This window comes from Canis lupus, chromosome X (assembly GCF_003254725.2).
Source record: "Canis lupus dingo isolate Sandy chromosome X, ASM325472v2, whole genome shotgun sequence".
In the NCBI taxonomy this organism is placed as follows: domain Eukaryota; kingdom Metazoa; phylum Chordata; class Mammalia; order Carnivora; family Canidae; genus Canis; species Canis lupus.
The window spans coordinates 116,877,030-116,897,078 of NC_064281.1; the positions used below are offsets into that span (position 1 = coordinate 116,877,030).

The 20,049-nt window shown below is 36.1% G+C and overlaps 1 protein-coding gene across 14 annotated transcripts in view; it reads left to right on the forward strand.

Moving 5' to 3' along the window:
- Positions 1-20,049, forward strand: part of FMR1 (fragile X messenger ribonucleoprotein 1) — a 38,096-nt gene that overhangs the window by 15,627 nt on the left and 2,420 nt on the right. For 3 of the 14 annotated variants that reach the window (XM_025460820.3, XM_025460823.3, XM_035711833.2), the window contains 12 exons: positions 304-452; positions 1,989-2,082; positions 2,166-2,282; positions 4,525-4,695; positions 4,785-4,863; positions 8,592-8,701; positions 9,453-9,587; positions 10,102-10,164; positions 12,498-12,584; positions 15,084-15,279; positions 16,830-17,012; positions 17,484-17,566. In XM_025460820.3, coding sequence (XP_025316605.1) covers positions 304-452; positions 1,989-2,082; positions 2,166-2,282; positions 4,525-4,695; positions 4,785-4,863; positions 8,592-8,701; positions 9,453-9,587; positions 10,102-10,164; positions 12,498-12,584; positions 15,084-15,279; positions 16,830-17,012; positions 17,484-17,566 — 1,467 coding nt within the window. Of the gene's footprint in view, positions 1-303; positions 453-1,988; positions 2,083-2,165; positions 2,283-4,524; positions 4,696-4,784; positions 4,864-8,591; positions 8,702-9,452; positions 9,588-10,101; positions 10,165-12,497; positions 12,585-15,083; positions 15,280-16,000; positions 17,013-17,483; positions 17,567-19,765; positions 19,897-20,049 lie in introns of those variants that run through there. The other 11 variants (XM_025460821.3, XM_025460826.3, XM_025460825.3 and 8 more) reach the window with 8 other exon arrangements.

Here is a 20,049-nt window from a genome sequence, read left to right on the forward strand (position 1 = left end):
TGCATATTTAAAATTTTTTATACTATTTGCGTTTTCTAAACCCAGGTATTAAAAAAAAAAAAAAAAAAAAAAAAAAACCCAGGTATTACATTTCAGTGTGGATGTCTGTTTTAAAGGAATATCTAACTTGTCATTTTATTAAAATGTTTTCTCTACATGTTCAGTATGTTTCATGTGTTTTACTTAATTGAGCAAATAGTGTTTTTTCTTCCCTTTGGAGAACTTAAAAATAACTGTATAGGTATAGCTTATTGTTCTTACTTTAAAAACTGACCAGGAATGACTTTCATCTATTTCTCTCAGTTTTATGTGATAGAATATGCAGCATGTGATGCTACATACAATGAAATTGTCACAATTGAACGTCTACGATCAGTTAATCCCAACAAACCTGCCACAAAAGATACTTTCCATAAAATCAAACTGGACGTGCCAGAAGACTTACGACAAATGTAAGTTGGTATGCAAGAAGTGCTGAGAACTTACAGGTGATATGCAATTAATTTAAAAGAATACGAATTTTATTTTATTTTATTTTATTTATTTATTTAATTTTTTTAAATAAATTTTTATTTATTTATGATAGTCACACAGAGAGAGAGAGAGAGGCAGAGACACAGGCAGAGGGAGAAGCAGGCTCCATGCACTGGGAGCCCGACGTGGGATTCGATCCCGGGTCTCCAGGATCGCGCCCTGGGCCAAAGGCAGGCGCCAAACCGCTGCGCCACCCAGGGATCCCAAAGAATACGAATTTTAAAATAATAGAAAACACTTTTTAAATTCGATGACCTTTGGCAAAAATGATTTGCAAAAGTAGTGAAAAAAATGCCTTTAGCTTTTCAGCTGTATAATCAAGCCAGTACTGCACTTGTCTAAACTTAGTTGGCTAGATACATAGCTAATATACATTTGTTTCCTAAAATTAACTTTATACATAGAATTTTGAAATTTTAAAACTGAGTAGCACAGATCTGTCATAAGTTACAAATCAAAATCTAGACAATGAAGACTTCCCCAGGTCTTTTTCCTTTAAGTTAGTATTTTCAGGTAAATATGTAACAGGAGTTAACGAAGCTTCCAGAGGTCATCTCCATCTTTTAATTCTTGGTCTGGAGTAATGGTTAAGACTTTTTAGATAAGAGATTCCTTTTTAAAGGTTTCATCAAGGGGGTATACTAGGGACACCTGGGTGGCTCAGCGGTTGAGCGTCTGCCTTTGGCTTAGGGCGTGATCCCAGAGTCCCGGGATTGAGTCCCACATCAGGCCCTCTGCATGGAGCCTGCTTCTCCCTCTGCCTGTGTCTCTGTCTCTCTCTCTCTGTGTCTCTCATGAATAAATAAAATCTTTTTAAAAAGGGGGGGTATACTGAGTTTGATTTGGATGTGTCATACTTCAGATAAAAATTAACCTGCAGTTCACAGTACATAGGAATCCTTTTTTGATTGGAGAGATTGCATATATGTATAAATTTTTGTGCTTTCTGACTCCTATACATTTCCTTCTCCCCCCTAAATTGGTCAGAAGTTTTTCTATAGAAAAGAAGCAGCAAAACAAAATTGAGTACCCTGTAGTTATCCCCAAAGGTTAAGAAAATTGCTAATCATATGTAACTGAAATAAGGAAACTTGCAGAGGAGAGTGACTCTCCTAAATAATGTCACCTTTGGTAATCTAGAACCACAAGCAATCCCTTAAGAGCATAACTGTTTTTTTCCTCTCTGTAATCTCAGATCCTTGAAAGGGCTGAGTATTACAGAGATGAATAGCAAAGGAACCTTTTTTGTAATCTCAAATACTTGAGTAGGCTAAAAGTATTTCAGAGATGCACAGCAAAGGAACTAAACTTTTTAATGGATATAACATTTTGCATGCATCATGTTTAGTATGAATTCACAGTTCTTTACTAAGTACAAATCTCTGCATATACTTAGGCCTGTAGTTGGTAATTATTCATCTTAACTTCACAGTGGATATTATTTTTATTTCTAGGTGTGCCAAAGAATCGGCACATAAGGACTTTAAAAAGGCAGTTGGTGCCTTTTCTGTAACTTATGATCCAGAGAATTATCAGCTTGTCATTTTGGTGAGTGTTTTTGACTTCTCTATTTTGAATACTCATTTGGAGTATTTGCTTTGATAATAATTGTGTTAAATTATGTCCTTTAGTCCATTAATGAAGTCACCTCGAAACGAGCACACATGCTAATTGACATGCACTTTCGGAGTCTGCGCACTAAGCTGTCTCTGATACTGAGAAACGAAGAAGCCAGTAAGCAGCTAGAGGTATGTGGCTTTCCCTAGTGCTGCTTGTGTAAGGCTATCTAGAAATGATAACTGTGGAGTTAAAAACTTGAATATGGGCAGGTTGTCCTTTATTTACTGTTTTTTTTTTAGCAATTCCCTATATTTTATATTTTGAAAAATTAAATTATACAAAGCCTAATCATACTAAACTTTTTTATGCCTAAGGTTTCAGAATTAAGCAGCAGTTGATGTATATTAAGGAACTTCTTGGTCAACTCACTTTTTCTAGAAGTTCATCAAAGCTGCTAATAAAATGAGGCAATGCTTCTTCCATATAACATGTTATCATTTAAGTACTAGAGAGTATTTAAATATCTAATCATATTCCTTTCATTATGTATGTTTATCTCTGTTTAAAAGGGTATAGAACTTCTTCATTCTAATTGGTTGTCACTCTTTAAAACTCCTGTCTTCAGATTCCTGCCAGAGGCTATTTCCCTAACTTACTATTTCGTCTCTTAAGGTGCATTTTATCTACTTTTATTAATCTTCCAATAATTTCCATCACCATACATTTATTTTCATTGATAACTATCTAGTACTTCCATCCATTACCATAGAAACTAAATGGATTTTAATGTCCCAACTCAAGTATATTACTGTCAGGTTCCAGAGTTCCTTGTCATTAATCATTTCATTAGAGGGAAAAGACTTACGCAGTTGAAATAATAAAGAAAAAAAGTTGCAAATTGCATATTAAGAGAAGGTAGTCAAGGCTATATTCTTGTAAAACTTGCCACCTTCCCACTTGATGTCTGATTGCTGAACTCTTAGCAGGAGAGGAGACTCTCATACCTCCTTTTGCTACTTTGTTTTCCTTACGGCCATGGAGGTCTGTTTAATTGGTTTTTACTCTCATTCTTTCTTGATGTCCCTATGTTCACACATTTGTGGTTTCTTTAGTAATTCTCTCATAACTTTTAGGCCAGAAAGAGCGCCCGGATAGCTCAGTCGGTAGAGCATCAAACTTTTAGGCCAGAACAGCCTCCTTATTTTCATTGTATTATGGAAAATATACTCATGCCTCTTCTTAAACATCTAATTCTTCTTAAATGATCTGTTATGATACCTTTGACTTACCATTTATCAGTGAAAAGAATAAACCAGGTGAATGAACCAGGATTCAAAAAACAAGACTTCTTGAAAAGTCCTAGGAACATTTGATACATTTTGTTACTCTGATACACAAAATGGATGATTAGACTTTTAAGAATTGTTTAGTTACACTCATACATTCAAATTAGCAGGTATGTTGAATACTGAGAAACTAGTGTGCATGCCTATCTTTCCTCACTACTAATATTAAAGAGATCCACATATTCAGATAAGAAATTTCCATTTTTCAACATGAGCCACTAATATGTTTGGTTTTCATTAATGGCATGCTAGAACTAAACATTAAATTTTGATGATGCTGTTTAAAGAGCGAGCAATTATCCACAAGTTTGAGGTGTCAAGTATAACATAGTTCAGTCATTACTGAATATTTGAAAGAATTCATCATACTTGTGGATCCAGACCACAAGGTCTTACAGACTCCCATATTAGGTTGCAGGTGTGTATGCAAGATAAGTTGTAAATCTTTGGCATTCTGTAATCATTTGATTTAATGACTGCACCAACAATTTTTTTGATTCTGTTCCTCAGGTTGGGGAGGTAGGGGAAGGAGAGTATTGTTTTAATGTCACCATTTCATCAGAGGGATATCTAGATCACAATATCTAATGATAAGTTACGTAAATGGTGCAGTTTCCAGGAAAAAAACTGAGAAAAATATGTATGTATATGTATCCTTTAAATAAAAACGAATATGATTTTCTGTAAAGATGGTATTTAAATTTTTATTTTACTTAAATAACATTGAGTCTGTCAGATCTGGTGAGCTGGTTTTTATTTGGGAACATTTGATCTGCTTAAGTATTACATTATTGATATCATTGGTTAACTAAGGCAGCCTTGCAAATAGGTTTTCGAAAGTTACCTTGGAAACTTGACAATAAGCCCTTTCCTATTAACAAAAATATATCAAATGGTATAGACCTTCAGGAACCTAAAAAGTACTTATGCCATGGAAGGTATTTTCTAAAACCTGTTAGTTTACAATTGAAACTAATTTATAGGCCCCCAATATATAGGGTCAAGATAATTTATATGGCTGACCTAAATACAGTTGTCTTAATAGGTGATAAAGCATATTAATCAGATGTGCATTTCTCTTTAGAGTTCAAGGCAACTTGCCTCAAGGTTTCATGAACAATTTATCGTACGAGAAGATCTGATGGGTCTAGCTATTGGTACTCATGGTGCTAATATTCAGCAAGCTAGAAAAGTACCTGGGGTCACTGCCATTGATCTAGATGAAGATACCTGCACATTTCATATTTATGGAGAGGTAAATATTTTACAATACAGCTTTTTTTCTAAAATAACAATATTTCACATGGCTCATCTTTTGTCCTATTTTTTCCCCTTTTTTGTTAGGATCAGGATGCAGTGAAAAAGGCTAGAAGCTTTCTTGAATTTGCTGAAGATGTCATTCAAGTTCCAAGGAACTTAGTTGGTGAGTCAGAAATTACTGTTGACATACACTACAAAACACCATTTAGAAACAATTTAGTTAATACTGATAGCATTCCATGTTCATATACTTGGGGGAGTGTCATTTAATTGAAGCTTAAGCTTTGAAATATGGTCTGTTGTTACAGTGTACAGAAAATATATGATAAATACAATACTCAAAAATTAGAAAGTATATAAGATACTGCTGTGCTAGTTCAAACCTATTAGTGCCTGGAAGGATAGATTTTGTACAGCCTCTTGAGCGTGTATTTTCTATATCTTAAAATTAAACATTTTTTTCAAAGGGTGCGTGGGTGGCTCAGTCAGTTAAGCGTCCAACTCTAGATTTTGGGCTCAGGTCATGATCTCGGGGTCCTGAGATCGAGGCCCTGCGTTGGGCTCTGTGCTCAGCAGGGGGTCTGCTTCTCTCCTCTTTCTGCCCCTCCCCTAACTCGCATTCTTGTGCTCACTTTCTCTCTCTGAAATACATAAATCTTTAGGAGCCCTGTGGCGGGGGGGTAGTTGGTTAAGGATCCAACTCTTGGTTTCAGCTCAGGTGGTGATCTCAGGTTTGTGGGATTGAGCCCTGCATCGGACCCTGTGCTCTGTGTAGAGTGCTTGGGACTTTCTCCCTCTTTCAAATAAATACATCTTTTAAATAATCAATCTTAAACGTTTTTTTCAAAATGAATTGATATTTGAGGGCTTTATAATTTGGAGGATATTGGTATTTATTTGATCTAAGGGGTCTATAAAATCATAGCATTTTGAGTTAAAGGTCTGAATGTCAGTTACTTAAATTTAGTAAGTTACAAACCTAAAAGTAACTGTCTCTGGGGCTTTTTGCAACATCAGTAGTAATTCTTCATTTTGACTTTGAATATTGTTTTATTACTATCACCATCACAAGTACCAGCAAATACCAGAAACTCTCTACCAATACTTTCAGGTGCTGCAGACACCGTTAGCAGAACATATCAAAACAAGTTGCAGTTTTTATCAAGAATATTACCTATGTCTTTAATTTATACATAAGATTGTGACATACTGCCTATACATTTTTTTATTTTCTGAACTTGATATCACACAACTGATTATAAAAAGTAGCACACACCCTTTGGAAGATTTGAAGAATGAGAAAATATGGCCTTCCTGTGCATTTTTGTTCCCATAGTTTCTGTCCTGCTTAACCTGCTTTTATTTTTTATCAGCATAGAATTAATCAGCATCTTCCTCTGCCATTAAAAACACTTGGAATAATATTTTTCTCTTGAAGAAAATTAGTTCAAGGATAAAGACTAGTGAAATGAATGCAGGATTATTCATTCAGCTGTGTTCTACAGACAGCTAAAGAATGCAATGTTATTGAGATAACTTGGACACAGTTGTGTGTATAGCACTGTTCTGATTACTTCAGAGTAAGCAGGGTTTTAAATGATAATTATTTTCTTTTTTATTTATAGTTTGTCAAGCAATTGCATACATTTTATAGTTAGAAAAGTTATTTTAAATTTAGAAATTCTTATAAAATATAGTCAGAAGACAGGTTTTTTTTTTTTTCAGTAATTACCAAACAGAAACTTAGGTGTCAGATTCACTAAAGTTCATTTGGGAGAAGGCATGATGCCTCTAGGGGAACGTTCTTGGGTGTTGGAGTTGAAGTTGAATTTAGATTTCGGTCTCTAATTCACTTTTTGGTAGCTATTTGACCTTGTAATTGATTCTGCCCCCTTGAATCTTATTTTTCTTACCTCTAAAAAAATGTGAATAATAGTGTCCACCTTACAGAGTTGCTGTGATAACTAAACAGATTGTAGATAGAAAGGTATAGATAGATAGATGTACATTGCCTAAGCTCTGGATGTAGTAGGGGACCCTGTTAATGTTACTTCTCTTTTCTCCTCCTGATTCAGAACAATTCCAGTTTAGTAGAGCAGAATTGTAGTAAGCTGTCAGTTGAAACTTGAAAATAATCGTGTGGAGTAGAATTACATCATCTGCTATTAAAAATAGGTTCTACCTGTGGTCATACCTGAAGAGAAGAGGGTCCCAGCAGTGATCTTTCACCAGAAAGCCTGCTGAAGTACAATCAGCCTGGGTTTTGTTTTGTTTCTAGTGAGTAAAATAAAACAGTTCTGTTTTAGAGATTGTCTACTATGACACTGGCAGTGTTGAGTTTTTTGAGAAAGCATTTTTATATAATAGATTTGGCAAGGCAAATCTTTAGGGAGAGGTCTAATTAGTATTACATGAGTTTTCTTTGAGTCCCACAATATGATTTGTGTTCTCTTTTATTTTCACAAACTCTCTAGTACTGACACAGATTTGTCATTCTTTTCTAAAAATTTGCTTGTTTTTCATCCACTTTGACAGTGAATTGGTTTAATTATTCAGTTAACTATAGTTAACATGTTATACCTAGGATAGTTGAGATATTAGCAACATGTGCCAAGTTCATTTTTCTTTTTCCTAACTCATTTAGACCTTTATTAAAATCACATTTATTCAAAAAATGTAAGTATCATAGATTAAAAACAAACTGTGGGACAACTCCATGTAACTTCTCTCTTCCCCCACCTCTTTTCCTTTGAAGACAAGAGGAGCAGAAACAATTGACAAAAGGACCTCCCTATATTGGGAGTCCTGATTTAGTATCAGTTCTGTTCCCTGACCGCCAACCAGTCAAAGGAGATTATAGGGGTGAGGCTGCCAGACATGGCAAGAGTGCCGAGGTTATGCTGATTAGAAGAATCACAAGATCTTGTCATGAGGCTTTCCCTGAGTTCTTCTGTAGGATAGACTTGAAGCAAATTTTGGCTTCCAATTTTTTCCCTATCCTTGCCTTAGACGAGATGGTGGAACAAGCACATGATGAGTTTGGCTGGTATAGGGTGCTTTAGGTACCTTGAGAGGGCTCCTGGAAGCCAATGTGATTCACATGTAGATTTCTAGAACCAATAGTTCTTTTTTTGTTTGTAGAGTCTTGGTTTACACTAATGCATGATGATGGCTATGAAAGTGGTCATTTCCCAGTTAAGGATATGATTCAATTTTATAAAATGAGGGAAACAATGCCTGTTGATTAGCAGTATTCAAAGTCTTTGGAGTTAGAACAGATGGTATTGAATAATACTTAATCTTGAACTGGTTATAAGTTTTTTCATTGTGGTTTTGAGTTCTCTTAAAGTGTGATTTCTTAATCTTTTATTCTGTGACTGTGACTAGAGATTAAGAAGTCATACTTGACCTTTTAATATACTGATACAAGCTAAGAGTGATACACAGGAGTAGTATTATATTTAACACATTGGCCTGAAAAATGTGCCTTTCTTTTAGTGTATGTTTAGCTGCTTAATTCCTTTTCAACTTAGAGTATCTTTTATAAATGTGACATATAAGATTCTAAAAATATTTACCATAGGCAAAGAAGCAGATTTAAATCAGATACAGACAGAACTAAAATTGTTGAATGAATAAACGAATGAATATATTTTCTGTTATCTGTCATTTCCCCTCATTCCTTTTACAGAACTTTGCAGAGTGATACAAACCACACAGTGACAACCTAGTAAAACAGAAAGCCAGGTTAACTCTGTCTTTATGAAAAGAGTTTCTGTTTGGGTTTTGAAATCTTACAGTTTTATGTGATAGTTTACAGTGGGGTGTGCTTACTGGTTTGAGATAACATGTTTTTAAAACCAAACATGAATTATTCATTTCTTAACTTAGGCAAGGTAATAGGAAAGAATGGAAAACTGATTCAGGAAATTGTGGACAAGTCAGGAGTTGTGAGGGTGAGAATTGAAGCTGAAAATGAGAAAAGTGTTCCACAAGAAGAGGTATGTTATAGTCATGTGTTTCTGATTTGTCTGATAAAAGTTTCATATTGTTTTATTCAACATGTTAATTTAGAGCCCTCTACTGTGCACATGCTGGGAATGTGAAAATTCTGACCATTAGTCATGCCAAACGTTGTTATAGCTGGAAAGTGACTTGGGACTAGTCACTTGAACACCTTTAAATCTTCTTTCTCAATCTTTAAAATGGATGTACATAAATTAAAAAAAAAGTATAAGGCATTTTTCAAATATTGTTTAATATTGCTGACAGATCAAGTTGGGACACTAGTTAGGTTTTCTGCCTTTTGTTCTCTGTCCTTTTCAGTTTGTGTGTGTATGTGTGTTTATTTTGTGGTTGCTTTCAATTTTTATCTGGGCATAATGTCTCTTCCCAGTCTTTAAATTGTATAATCTCCACTTTTATCTTCATGAATATATGCTTTTTGGTAGCAGCTTGTAAAGTATTTGTGTGGGTTGGGGGAGGTAAGGGTGTGCTCTTCTATACAGCAATACCGTTTAAAAATAAAATCCCCCTAAATTGCCATGTTTTTCACATATTGACTAGTCTTTTGTGCAAGGTTCTTTTAGCTTTTGGGGGTTTTACTGCATAATATTTGCATTCTGTAATTCCATGTGCCAAAAATGTTTATAGTAATTTATATTCTTAAAATATGATCATTGATACAAAAATGGAGCTAAATAAAGTCTTTTAAATTGGTCCTTTTTTCTCTGTTTTGTGTTTTTTACCAAGGAAATTATGCCACCAAATTCCCTACCTTCCAGTAACTCAAGGGTTGGACCTACTCCCTCAGAAGAAAAAAAACATATAGATATAAAGGAAAACAGCACTCATTTTTCTCAACCTAACAGTACAAAAGTCCAGAGGGTAAGAAATATTTGTCACTCTGAATTATACTATAAGTAATTTCTTTGACCCAGATGTCACAGTTGGTGTTTTGGGTGTTTTCTCTGATTAGGCTTATAGGCTACTCATTTTTTTGGTGTTTTTTTTTTTTGAAATCTAATTGCCAGCTTATGAAAGATTACAAACCAAAGTGATACCTACTTCTCAGTTTACTCACAGTGACAAATATGATGCTATAAACCTAAAATATGGGGTTACAATTAATGATCACATTTTTTCTTTTGAGGGTGGTCTTTCATTTTTACATGCTGTATCTTTTAAATTTTGCAGGTTGTGGTAGCTCAAAATGTACCTTCTGTTAGATACATTAGTTACTACTTAGAGCCATATTTTAGAAAGTGGTTTTCAATATTTGAACTAACCTAACTGTTTAGAAATGGGTTTAGAAGTCCTACAGTGAAAGTCCTGCGTTCAGGCTTCTGTGTATCATTTGTTATAGTTAATGACATCACTTGCATTCCTTATACTGCTTTAGGTGTTAGTGGTTTCATCAATTGTAGCAGGGGAATCCCAGAAACCTGAACTCAAGGCTTGGCAGGTAGGAAAACATTCCTTGAAAAATAATTTTAATTTTATATTTTAATGTTTATTCCCCTTGTTAAGAAAGACCATCAGGGTTGGGGGATGGTGGAAGAGTGTTTTGGGGTATGTTCATCCATTGCCCTGGGGAAAAAGCTCAAGTTCCTTCCTGTTGGCTTATCAGGCCTTTCTTTGATGTTCACCTGTCCTATGTCATCTCTTATCACTCCGCCCTCCTTTACCCTCCAGAGCAGCTTGAACCATACTGAAGTCCTTAGAGTTCTCTGAACACTATTATCTCTGTGTACATATGTTTCCTCCATCGGAGTGCCTTTTACCCTCCAACTTGCCATCTTGCTTGGACCTTGCTCCTTGTGCAGCTTTCTTTGTGTACTTGCCACAGGTCCCCTCCCCCTGGCTGGTTCGAGGGCCTTGTCCCCTTCTGTGTTCCAGTGTGCTCATCCCTCTTGGTAGCACTTACTACATACACTTTCACTTGTTAATCTCTTTGGCCACATCATTAGTTATTTGGGGGCAGGACCCACTCTGTGGCCCATGAGAACTATTTATGGGAAAAAATGTTATGGTTCACCAGAGATGAAAAGCAAAACCTACCATTTTATAAAGAGAAATACAACCACAAGTGGATTGGATATTCCTCTCTGCCGGGCAGCTCAGTTCTTATCCTAGTCAAGGAATCCCTTTGTCCTGGTGTCCATATTGAAGGCCCCCCTTTGTGCTCTTGGCCCTTTTTCATTTTACTATTCTGGTCCCCTAGTGCTCAAATTAGAATAGCACTTGGGTACCACAACAGTTTGGATGTGGGGAAAGAGAATATGTTTTAAAATTATTTGCTCCAGAGTGATCAGACTAAATCTGGGACTTAGGGCTTTAAAGTTTATTTTAGACATACATGATCTAGAGGGAAGAGTGTAGCATTTCATCATATGACATTTTGGAAAGTAATAAGGTTTAACTGCTTTGTAACAACATTAGTTGGGGGAAAAATAGTTAAAAAGTGTTTTTGAGAAACGGAGGTCTGATTCATAAGCCTGATTATTTCCACAGTACATATATTATTCGATGCAAAAAAAAATCTGTATGAAGCCCATGGGTTTTCAGTGGTACCTAACTCTTCAGGTGATCATTGCGCTAGGAAGCAGTGCCTTGCCTACCAGATACAGGTCATTTGACAAACATTATTTCTTCATTGTTCAGTTTTGTTCCCCATCAACAGCCATGTTCATGTGGAAAGGTGGGGGGAACCTGTTCAGCCCCATAATGCATTTAAGATGCTGTTTCCTGAATGCAGGCAAGCAAAAGCAGCCCAACAGTAGCCACACCTATCAAATGATTGCTCTTTCTAATTTAAAGGGGTGATACTTTCTAAAGACACAGCTTCTTGGTTTTTCTTTTTTTTTTTTTTTTTTCTTCTTGGTTTTTCACACTTAAAAACTTTGCCTAGAAAATTTTATCCTCATCAAAGCTGTATGGTTTTCTATAGTCACATGTGAATATAAGTAACCATGTACATTTCTTCGGTCGCAAAATATTGACGTCTTCTCCACTTCAGATGTCATCATTGCTAGCTATCTGCACGATACCTAGGCTTCCCTAGAACTTCTGACAAGAAATTTTTTTTTCTCCTTTGTATTCATGGGCTAGAAGTATAAATTTTTCAGTATATTCCTTTCTGAAAATCTACATTAAAGTAGTGTCATGGGGAAAAGATCAAACTTCCCTTATGATTCAGCCTTCTATAATTTTTAGAGTACATTACTGAAATTTATTGAAATGCTAAATTTTGTGCTCATGGACCTGCCTCTTTACCCCATTCCCCCGCACAGATTAATTAGTGCATTTTAATTTATCCTAATTCTTTTTGTGTTTTGTTTTTACTCTCTTGACTTGGTTAGCAAAATGGATTTAGTTTTTATTTCTGTGCCCTAGTATTTAACTTTGAATTTCTCTTTAAAGAATTTGATCTAGATTCAGCCTGTAGTGTATGAATTAAAGTACTTTAAAGTATTTGTTTTGTTTATGCATCTCATGTCAGAGCTTGTATAATTTTGAATTACATAATTTGTGATTTTGCCAACATTTAATAGTAGCATTTAAAACATAACAATATGGTACACTCATGGGGTTGCTGTATTGATCTGTCGTTATTCACAGTAGATGTGTAAAATCTGCCAACTACTTTTGTTTCCATGTATTGAGTTATATTTTCAACAAACCTTTGTATACCTTCTGTTTGTCAGGCCCTGTGTTAGGGATTTAGTCACTATTTGCATTTTTGTCAAATAATCCATTATTGATGTTATAGGATCGTTGTTGCCATTTATTTTTCAGGGTATGGTACCATTTGTTTTTGTGGGAACAAAGGACAGCATTGCTAATGCCACTGTTCTTCTGGATTATCACCTGAACTATTTAAAGGTGAGAACAAGAAGAACTTTAACTTCTAATCCTTTTGTACTAAAATATAAAAACTCCACAGTCAGGCAGTCTTTCAGCAGTGAAGGTTCATTCTAGCCTGTACGTTACAATGAATGACCTGTAAAAGGTAATAGAGAAAATACTTTGTTTTGCTTATTATATTCCTTCTGAAAACACAAGTCCATTTTCTATCATTACAAATTAAAGGACCAATATCCCAGTTCTTAGTAAATTCCCCTATTTCCCATTATTCTATTGTTAAACCCTTACACTCAATTTAGGCACTCCTGTACATAGCCTTTTCATTCAGTTGATCCTTTCTAGCCTTTGTGAGTTTTTTCCAGGCCAAATTTTGTGTCTGTTAACACTTGCCTTTGTTTGTCCCTTTTATGTCATATATCAAGGAAATCTCAGTGTTTCATGAAGTCGTCTGTTTAAATGTTTACCCTTTGTATTTTTCTCTATACTCTGTTATACAAAATATAAACAACTTATGTCTTTTAGATGCTCGTTTTAGTTAGTGTTTGTACAGTTAGGCCTTCTCTAGATTGCAAACTGGAAATCAGGAACTAGGAAGCTACAAGATATAGTGGAAGGAGCACTGGATTGGCAGTCCAGTGACTTGCTTCTAGTCTGTCTTCTATCATGGACTAGTTTATGTGACTTTAGGCAAGTCACTTCTGCCTATATTGGATGCTTTTCTAAGATTTCCTGTGGCCAAAATGTTCTATAATTCAATGAAATGAGATCTTACCCATGTCACTTTTATAATTTCTTCTTTTTATATCTGTATGCATCAAAATTACAAGTGATTGGTACTAAATAGTATTTAAAAATAATCCAGCTTTCTATTTTATGTATGATCTTATCTTAATAAGAATATTTTTGCTGATTTCTTGAAAGAAATAAACAATTTTGATTTGGATGCAAATAAGGGGAACAAAAGTGCAATAGTTAGGCTTCACTCATCTTATGGTGGTCACGTAATAATTGAAAATGGGAAGGTTTCATCCAGCAAGGTTTGCATGGGTAGGATACCCCATTGGTTTGCTTTTTATTTTTGTTTTAAGGTGTGTTTTATTTGTAATCTGTTGTATGTGGTTTTTTTTATATTCTTAGCTTAAATAATTATGATGACCTGGAGAGTTAGGGTTGCATTATAATCAATCCCTTGTTCTTTTGACTAATGTTCTTTTTAAGATCCCTTTATTTATTCTTCACAATTGAATCTTTTTTGGTTATCAGCAGTTGTCCTGTTGCTATTCTTTCCATCACTAGATCTTCCCTTGATTGGGCCTGGCATCTCTCACCAAAAGGTGACTGCTTTGCCCCATTGGGATAACCTGGACTACCATTCTGTTTTGCAAGATACACCCATTCCATGAGCTATAACTATACTCTAGGAGTAAGCTACTCACTCAGTCTCTCCTTTGCTCAAGTCCTTTGTAAAACAGAAAATTTGGTTCAGAGCACAGATTAAACCTATCTGCCCTTTCTTTGCCAGAAGCATCCACAACCAGGATTTTAAGAACTTAGCTTAACAGGGGCTTATCCAGTGACTGTCCATGTAGGCAGTCCCTATGATGGCCACTGCTTTCCTCAGACACCCAGTACTATTAAGAGTTATGGATCCAGTTCCCTATAGCCAGTAAAGGAGATGTTTTTTGGGTAGATTGCAAGGACAAGGGTTAGAATTGAAGCTTCATCTGAATTTGACAGAACCCAGCATATCAGAAGCACTGTGTGTAAGGGTCTGTCAGTGGAGCCCAGGTGTATATTTTGATCAACATTAATACTGTTTTGTTGTACTTGTTCTAGCACAGTTGTAGTCTTTAAGAGCTTTCAAGGCTTGATGTTAAGTCTAACTTTTTTGGTCAGCTCTTAAATAGTCATATCCCCCTCCCCTACCATATAAGGAATAGGAGCATTTTCAGTTTGCTGAAAATAATTTTTCCTTAACTGTGTGATCATATCCAAAGACCTACCATAATATATGTTCCTTGAAAGCGGAAGATGGCCCAAACGCAGTGCTTCATAAATTAAGATAAGAACTGGCAAATATATTTCAGTTAAGATTATTTACAGTGTGTGATTTTTAAGGTTAGCTGGTTAAACCTTAAATGTCATTTACCTGTATTTTAGAGTTGCTTTATTCAACATCCTATCATCAAGAAGTCCCCAAACTAGCATATCTGTGCCTTAACAGATTCTATTGGATAATAGTACCAAATCAACTTTAAATTCTATACAGTAGAATTCTAATGCTGAGTATTTTTGTTATATCTCTAATTATGGACATCGATAATCTGTTATCTATAGTAATTTTTCTTTTTAAGGAGACCATTCAATTTCCTGATAATTCTGTGTAACAGTGTTTACTATAAATTTAGAACTGAAATTGAAATATTTCCAGTATATTTTTATCTGATGAAAAGGAGAAAGGTATTATTAAGTAAAATGTCAAATTATTTTTACTGTTATCTTGTATATTTTAAATAGGAAGTAGACCAGTTGCGTTTGGAGAGATTACAAATTGATGAGCAGTTGCGACAGATTGGAGCTAGTTCTAGACCACCACCAAATCGTACAGATAAGGAAAAAGGCTATGTGACTGATGATGGTCAAGGAATGGGTCGAGGTAGTAGACCTTACAGAAATAGGGGGCACGGCAGACGCGGTCCTGGATATACTTCAGGTACAAACTAAGCATTTTACTCAGTAACTTTATCTGTTCCTAGACTTAATAGCTGCTAATCTCTAATATTCATTAGAACCCCATTATAACGGTTTCTCACTACATGGTTTCCGATTCACAGTGGGTCAAATTGTGTTGCAAGAGACATATAGAGTTAAAACATGATAATAACACACAGAGTTTACAGGGCAGGTGTGAGTTCTGTCCACGTTCTGACTGGGGATAAATCTGCTTAAGCCCTTGTGTGTTGATGACTTTCTTAAGGCCTTTCCTGATTTTATTACTGTATAGCCAAAATTTTTTTCATTTGTGTACTGTGGCTCATTTTTTTGTCAGGCATGTGCTGGTCATACTTGCTGGATGGACTGTGTAAATCAGGGCTCTGCATCCTATGGCTCATAAGGTGATTTTGAGTGTCATGGCCAAAGTCAGCCCCAGGCACAGTCAAGAAGTAGGCAAAGCTTCTCTTTGCCTTCCCAGCTTTTCTGTCAGTGCTTCTTTCTTCTCTCCCAGTACCTTCCATTGAACACTGTCCCCACCTGCCAGTTCCTACTGTCTTTCTTGCTCAACTGTGTATCTACTATGTAACTTGCTAATGATGGTATAAGGTATAATCCATCTCACAAATATTTGCATTTCAAAAAGGAACTCTTTAAGATGGAAAAGCCTTCAAGATCCACAGGAAAGAAGCTATAATGGTGAAGCTATAATTGGTCATTAGCTCCAACAGAGGAAGAGAGAGAGGTAGTAGAGTTGATATTCTGGAGTGGGGGAGAGAGACACCTACTCCTAAGGCCAACCTTGAACCTAACCCCTAACCCCTCTCCCAACAGTCTGTTCTTTTTGCTGTTGAAGTCCCACCTCACCATAGAGCTCTATTCCCCCACTCCCATCCCCCTATATCATTAACCCACCCCCCTATGCATAATGAGTTTATCTTAATAATTCCTTTATTAATGATAAATTATTTCAGTGGGAGTGGGAGGGAAGGTTGTGGACCAAGCATCAGGCAAGCCTATCCCCTTTCAGCTAAATTCAATCCCTCATCCCACGAAAGACCCTTCGCTGACACAGTTGCCATGGTGGCCTTTGCCACCCTCTCAGAGGTGACCAAAATGTATGCATTCCCCTCTGTCCCTGGGCCAAACCTTGTTAAAAGGAACTCTCTTTATAGAGGTTTTGTTTATCAAGGTATTGCATTTAACTGTTGTAGACAACTTTTCCTCCAGAGAGCGCAGATGTTTAAAGGAGCACAGCTGTTTAATGATGTGGCATACTCAGGTTTGAACTTAGATGGCTAATAAAATACCTTTTATTTTTTTTTAACGAGAACCAAAAACATTTAAAATCAAAATTACCTCAAATATTGTGAAACCCTTCATTTTGAATTTAAGATAATTTGTTTTACAAAATGGAAGGTGATAATACTCTTTGGGCTTGTAAAATTGGGAAGAATATTGGATTGCCCCTGAAACGTCTCTGGAAGCTTCTGTTAACCTAACTTTTTTTTTTAAGTCGGACAACGGTATATAACTTTTAACTCTTGATAGGAACTAATTCTGAAGCATCAAATGCTTCTGAAACAGAATCTGACCACAGAGACGAACTCAGTGATTGGTCATTAGCTCCAACAGAGGAAGAGAGGGAGAACTTTCTGCGCAGAGGAGACGGACGGCGACGTGGTGGTGGAGGAAGAGGACAGGGAGGAAGAGGACGTGGAGGCGGCTTCAAAGGTACAGAGGTGTTCTTTTCTAATAATAAAAGGTGAATTTTAACAACTGTCTGAAGTCCTGTGAAAGATCGTGGTGATTCAAGGACGTATTACTAAAACCCTCTTTTCCTGTTATATACTGGTCACCAGAGGAAAGGCTCAGCAGTAATCAACAGAACATTAGCCTTTCCATGGTATGTGTAGAATACACAAATAAACACTGATGACTAGTTCAGCTTCTTTGGGGATTCTATGCATAACCTGTGATCATTAGCTCAGGCTGACTGTAACATAATTGATGCAGAATTGTAATGCCTATTTTCTCCTGCTTGGTACCATGCTAGATTTCTGAGCATTATGTACCTGGAATCACTAGATTGTTGATTATATTTTAGATTCTGTGCTCTAAATAAGTTGAGAATGTGGGAATAAAGAACTTCCAGTAAGCACGTCAGAATCAGTAACTGTTGAATGTCTTAAAAATGACCTATAGGAAATGACGATCACTCCCGAACAGATAATCGCCCGCGTAATCCAAGAGAGGCTAAAGGAAGAACAGCTGATGGATCCCTCCAGGTAAACCTGTGTGCCACTTTTCATCTAAATTATTTGAATTACTGTAGTTTGAGACTTACAAGTTTATTTTAATTTTTAAACATATTCAAAAGTTGTAAAATTGGTATATGTGAAAGATTTTCAACATTACATTGTGGGCAATCCTAGTTTTTCATGACAAGTATACAAAGATTTCCCTAGAGAATATGCGGTCTTAAGCATTTGTGAAGACTTTGACAGCTCATCAGGACTTAGTTCCAAGTTGGTGGTTCTCCCCGAATTCCCTGAAGAAAAGGGACATCCTGGAATATACTGAGAGAGAGAGACCTCAGTAAACCCTGTTGATCCCTCTTCCCCTTAGTTGCAGAGATAGGGTGATCTCTTTGAGTGGAAAGTAAGGAAAAGAAGGTGTCTATCTCATAGGTAATATGAGAGGGCTGATGATGCTCTCAGCTAGTACATGCTGAATCAGCCAGCTGTTTGTTTATAACCAGTCTCTATTCTGGGAATCCCATTTCAGTTGGTTATGACCTATGCTGACCCCATTGTTAAATAATTTTAAAATTACCCCTGGGGGATGTCGGACACCGTTGCTAAGTGGTTTGTGTGTGTTGTGTTATCTCATTTAATCTTTCAGCAGCCCCTGAGGTAAGTAGTTTTATTTTTCTATTCTTTAGGTGAGTAAACTGAAGCTTTTAGAAAGATTCAGTCCTTTGTCTGTGGTCACATAGTGAGCATACATATAGTAGAGTGATATTTGAGCCCTGGTGTCTGATTCCCAGAACCCATAGTCTCCTCTGCTCCTTTAACTCTCAGTTCTTAGTCTAAGTAGTTAGGGTTCCTTACTGACTACAGATTGGTTTGGGACCAACACCAACATTAGTGGGATGCTTTTTAAGAGCAGAAACTTCATGACAGAATATTCCTTAGGAGTCATAGCAATTGTAAGTAAGTGTTAACTATTGGCAAGTTCCCAAGGAATAGAAAAGACCTTAGATTGAGATAAAGAGATGATGAAATGATGTACATATGTGTGCTTTACAAAGATGTAAGGCATTTATCTGTTGGCCTTGTAATTCCCCACTTAAAGTGTGTCCCATGAATTTGGCAATCTGGTCATATTGGTTAAAAGGATGCGTGTTCATAATTATATTTATAATTAAAACAGGACATCAAATAAAAAGGTTGTATTTTCTGTGTAGGAGAATAGATCCAAGTTAGAGCACTAAATCCTTGACAGCCAAACATTTAAAACATACACTGACCTCTCTCTCTCTCTCTCTCTCTCTCTCTCTCTCTCTCTCTTTGTGTCTCTCATGAATAAATAAATAAAATCTTTTAAAAAAAAACATACACTGAGGGATGCCTGGGTGGCTCAGTGGTTGAGCCTCTGCCTTTGGCTCAGGGCGTGATCCTGGGATCTAGTCCCACATTGGGTTCCCTGCAGGGAGCCTCCTTCTCCCTCTGCCTATGCCTCTGCCTCTGCGTCTCGTGTATAAGTAAATAAAAATCCTTAAAATAAATAAACACACTGAGACACCCAACATGTGAACACACTTTGAAATTACAGCAAACCATTTTGAGATATATGTAGCATTTGTACTGGAAGCAGATCAATATTTGTAGTTGTTTTAAGCCCACTGGTCAATATTATCTTCCTTTTATACAGCATCTGGAATTGTTAGCAGTGTTTTAAGTGTTCCATGTTGGCACTTATAAGTGTTCCATGTTGGCACTTATATTCCAAGATTTATAGGATACTTTTATTTTCTGAATTGCATTCATCTTTACACATGTCTTGGGATTCTACTCCTTCCACATATTAGTATTGTCAAATTTCCCTATACCATCATATTCTTCAGACAGAGCTCAAGTTGTATTATCATCTGACTTCCCTTGCCCAAAATACAAGCTATAAGAAAGCAATGCTCAAATTTTTCTCGTGTAAGACAGTGGGAGCCTCAGTATAGAGAAAGTTAATCATACCTATGGTAGACAATTCAGGTGTTAACTAAAGGCTAGTTACATAACAAGTTAGTTGACTTCTTATTCTGGTAAAGGTGGAATAGGAAGGCAATGATTTGGGCCCTGCCCCCTTGGGTTTCATAGTCTTTAAAGAATAATCCATTCTTTTGAACTCTGGTATTACATAGGTATATATTATCTCATAATTAGTAATAGTAATTCATTAACTATTTCTCATTATTTTATTCTGCTTAGAAGAAGACACGGTAGGATTGTGAGTTTTTAATCTAACTTTGGACGCAATGAGATGACCAGTGTGTTCCGGTTAAAGAAGAGAAGAGTGTTTTAAAATCATAAACTAAATAAAAAATCCTACCTGACCTTAATTTCTTGTACCTGACCTTAATTTCTTATACTACTTCTATCCTCACTCCCATTTCCCCTTTTAACATGTGGAACTTACACTTCAGGCTTAAATTTCTTATCAGGCCAATTACAGATTACAATAGGATATGGTCTGTGTATATAACAACTATAAC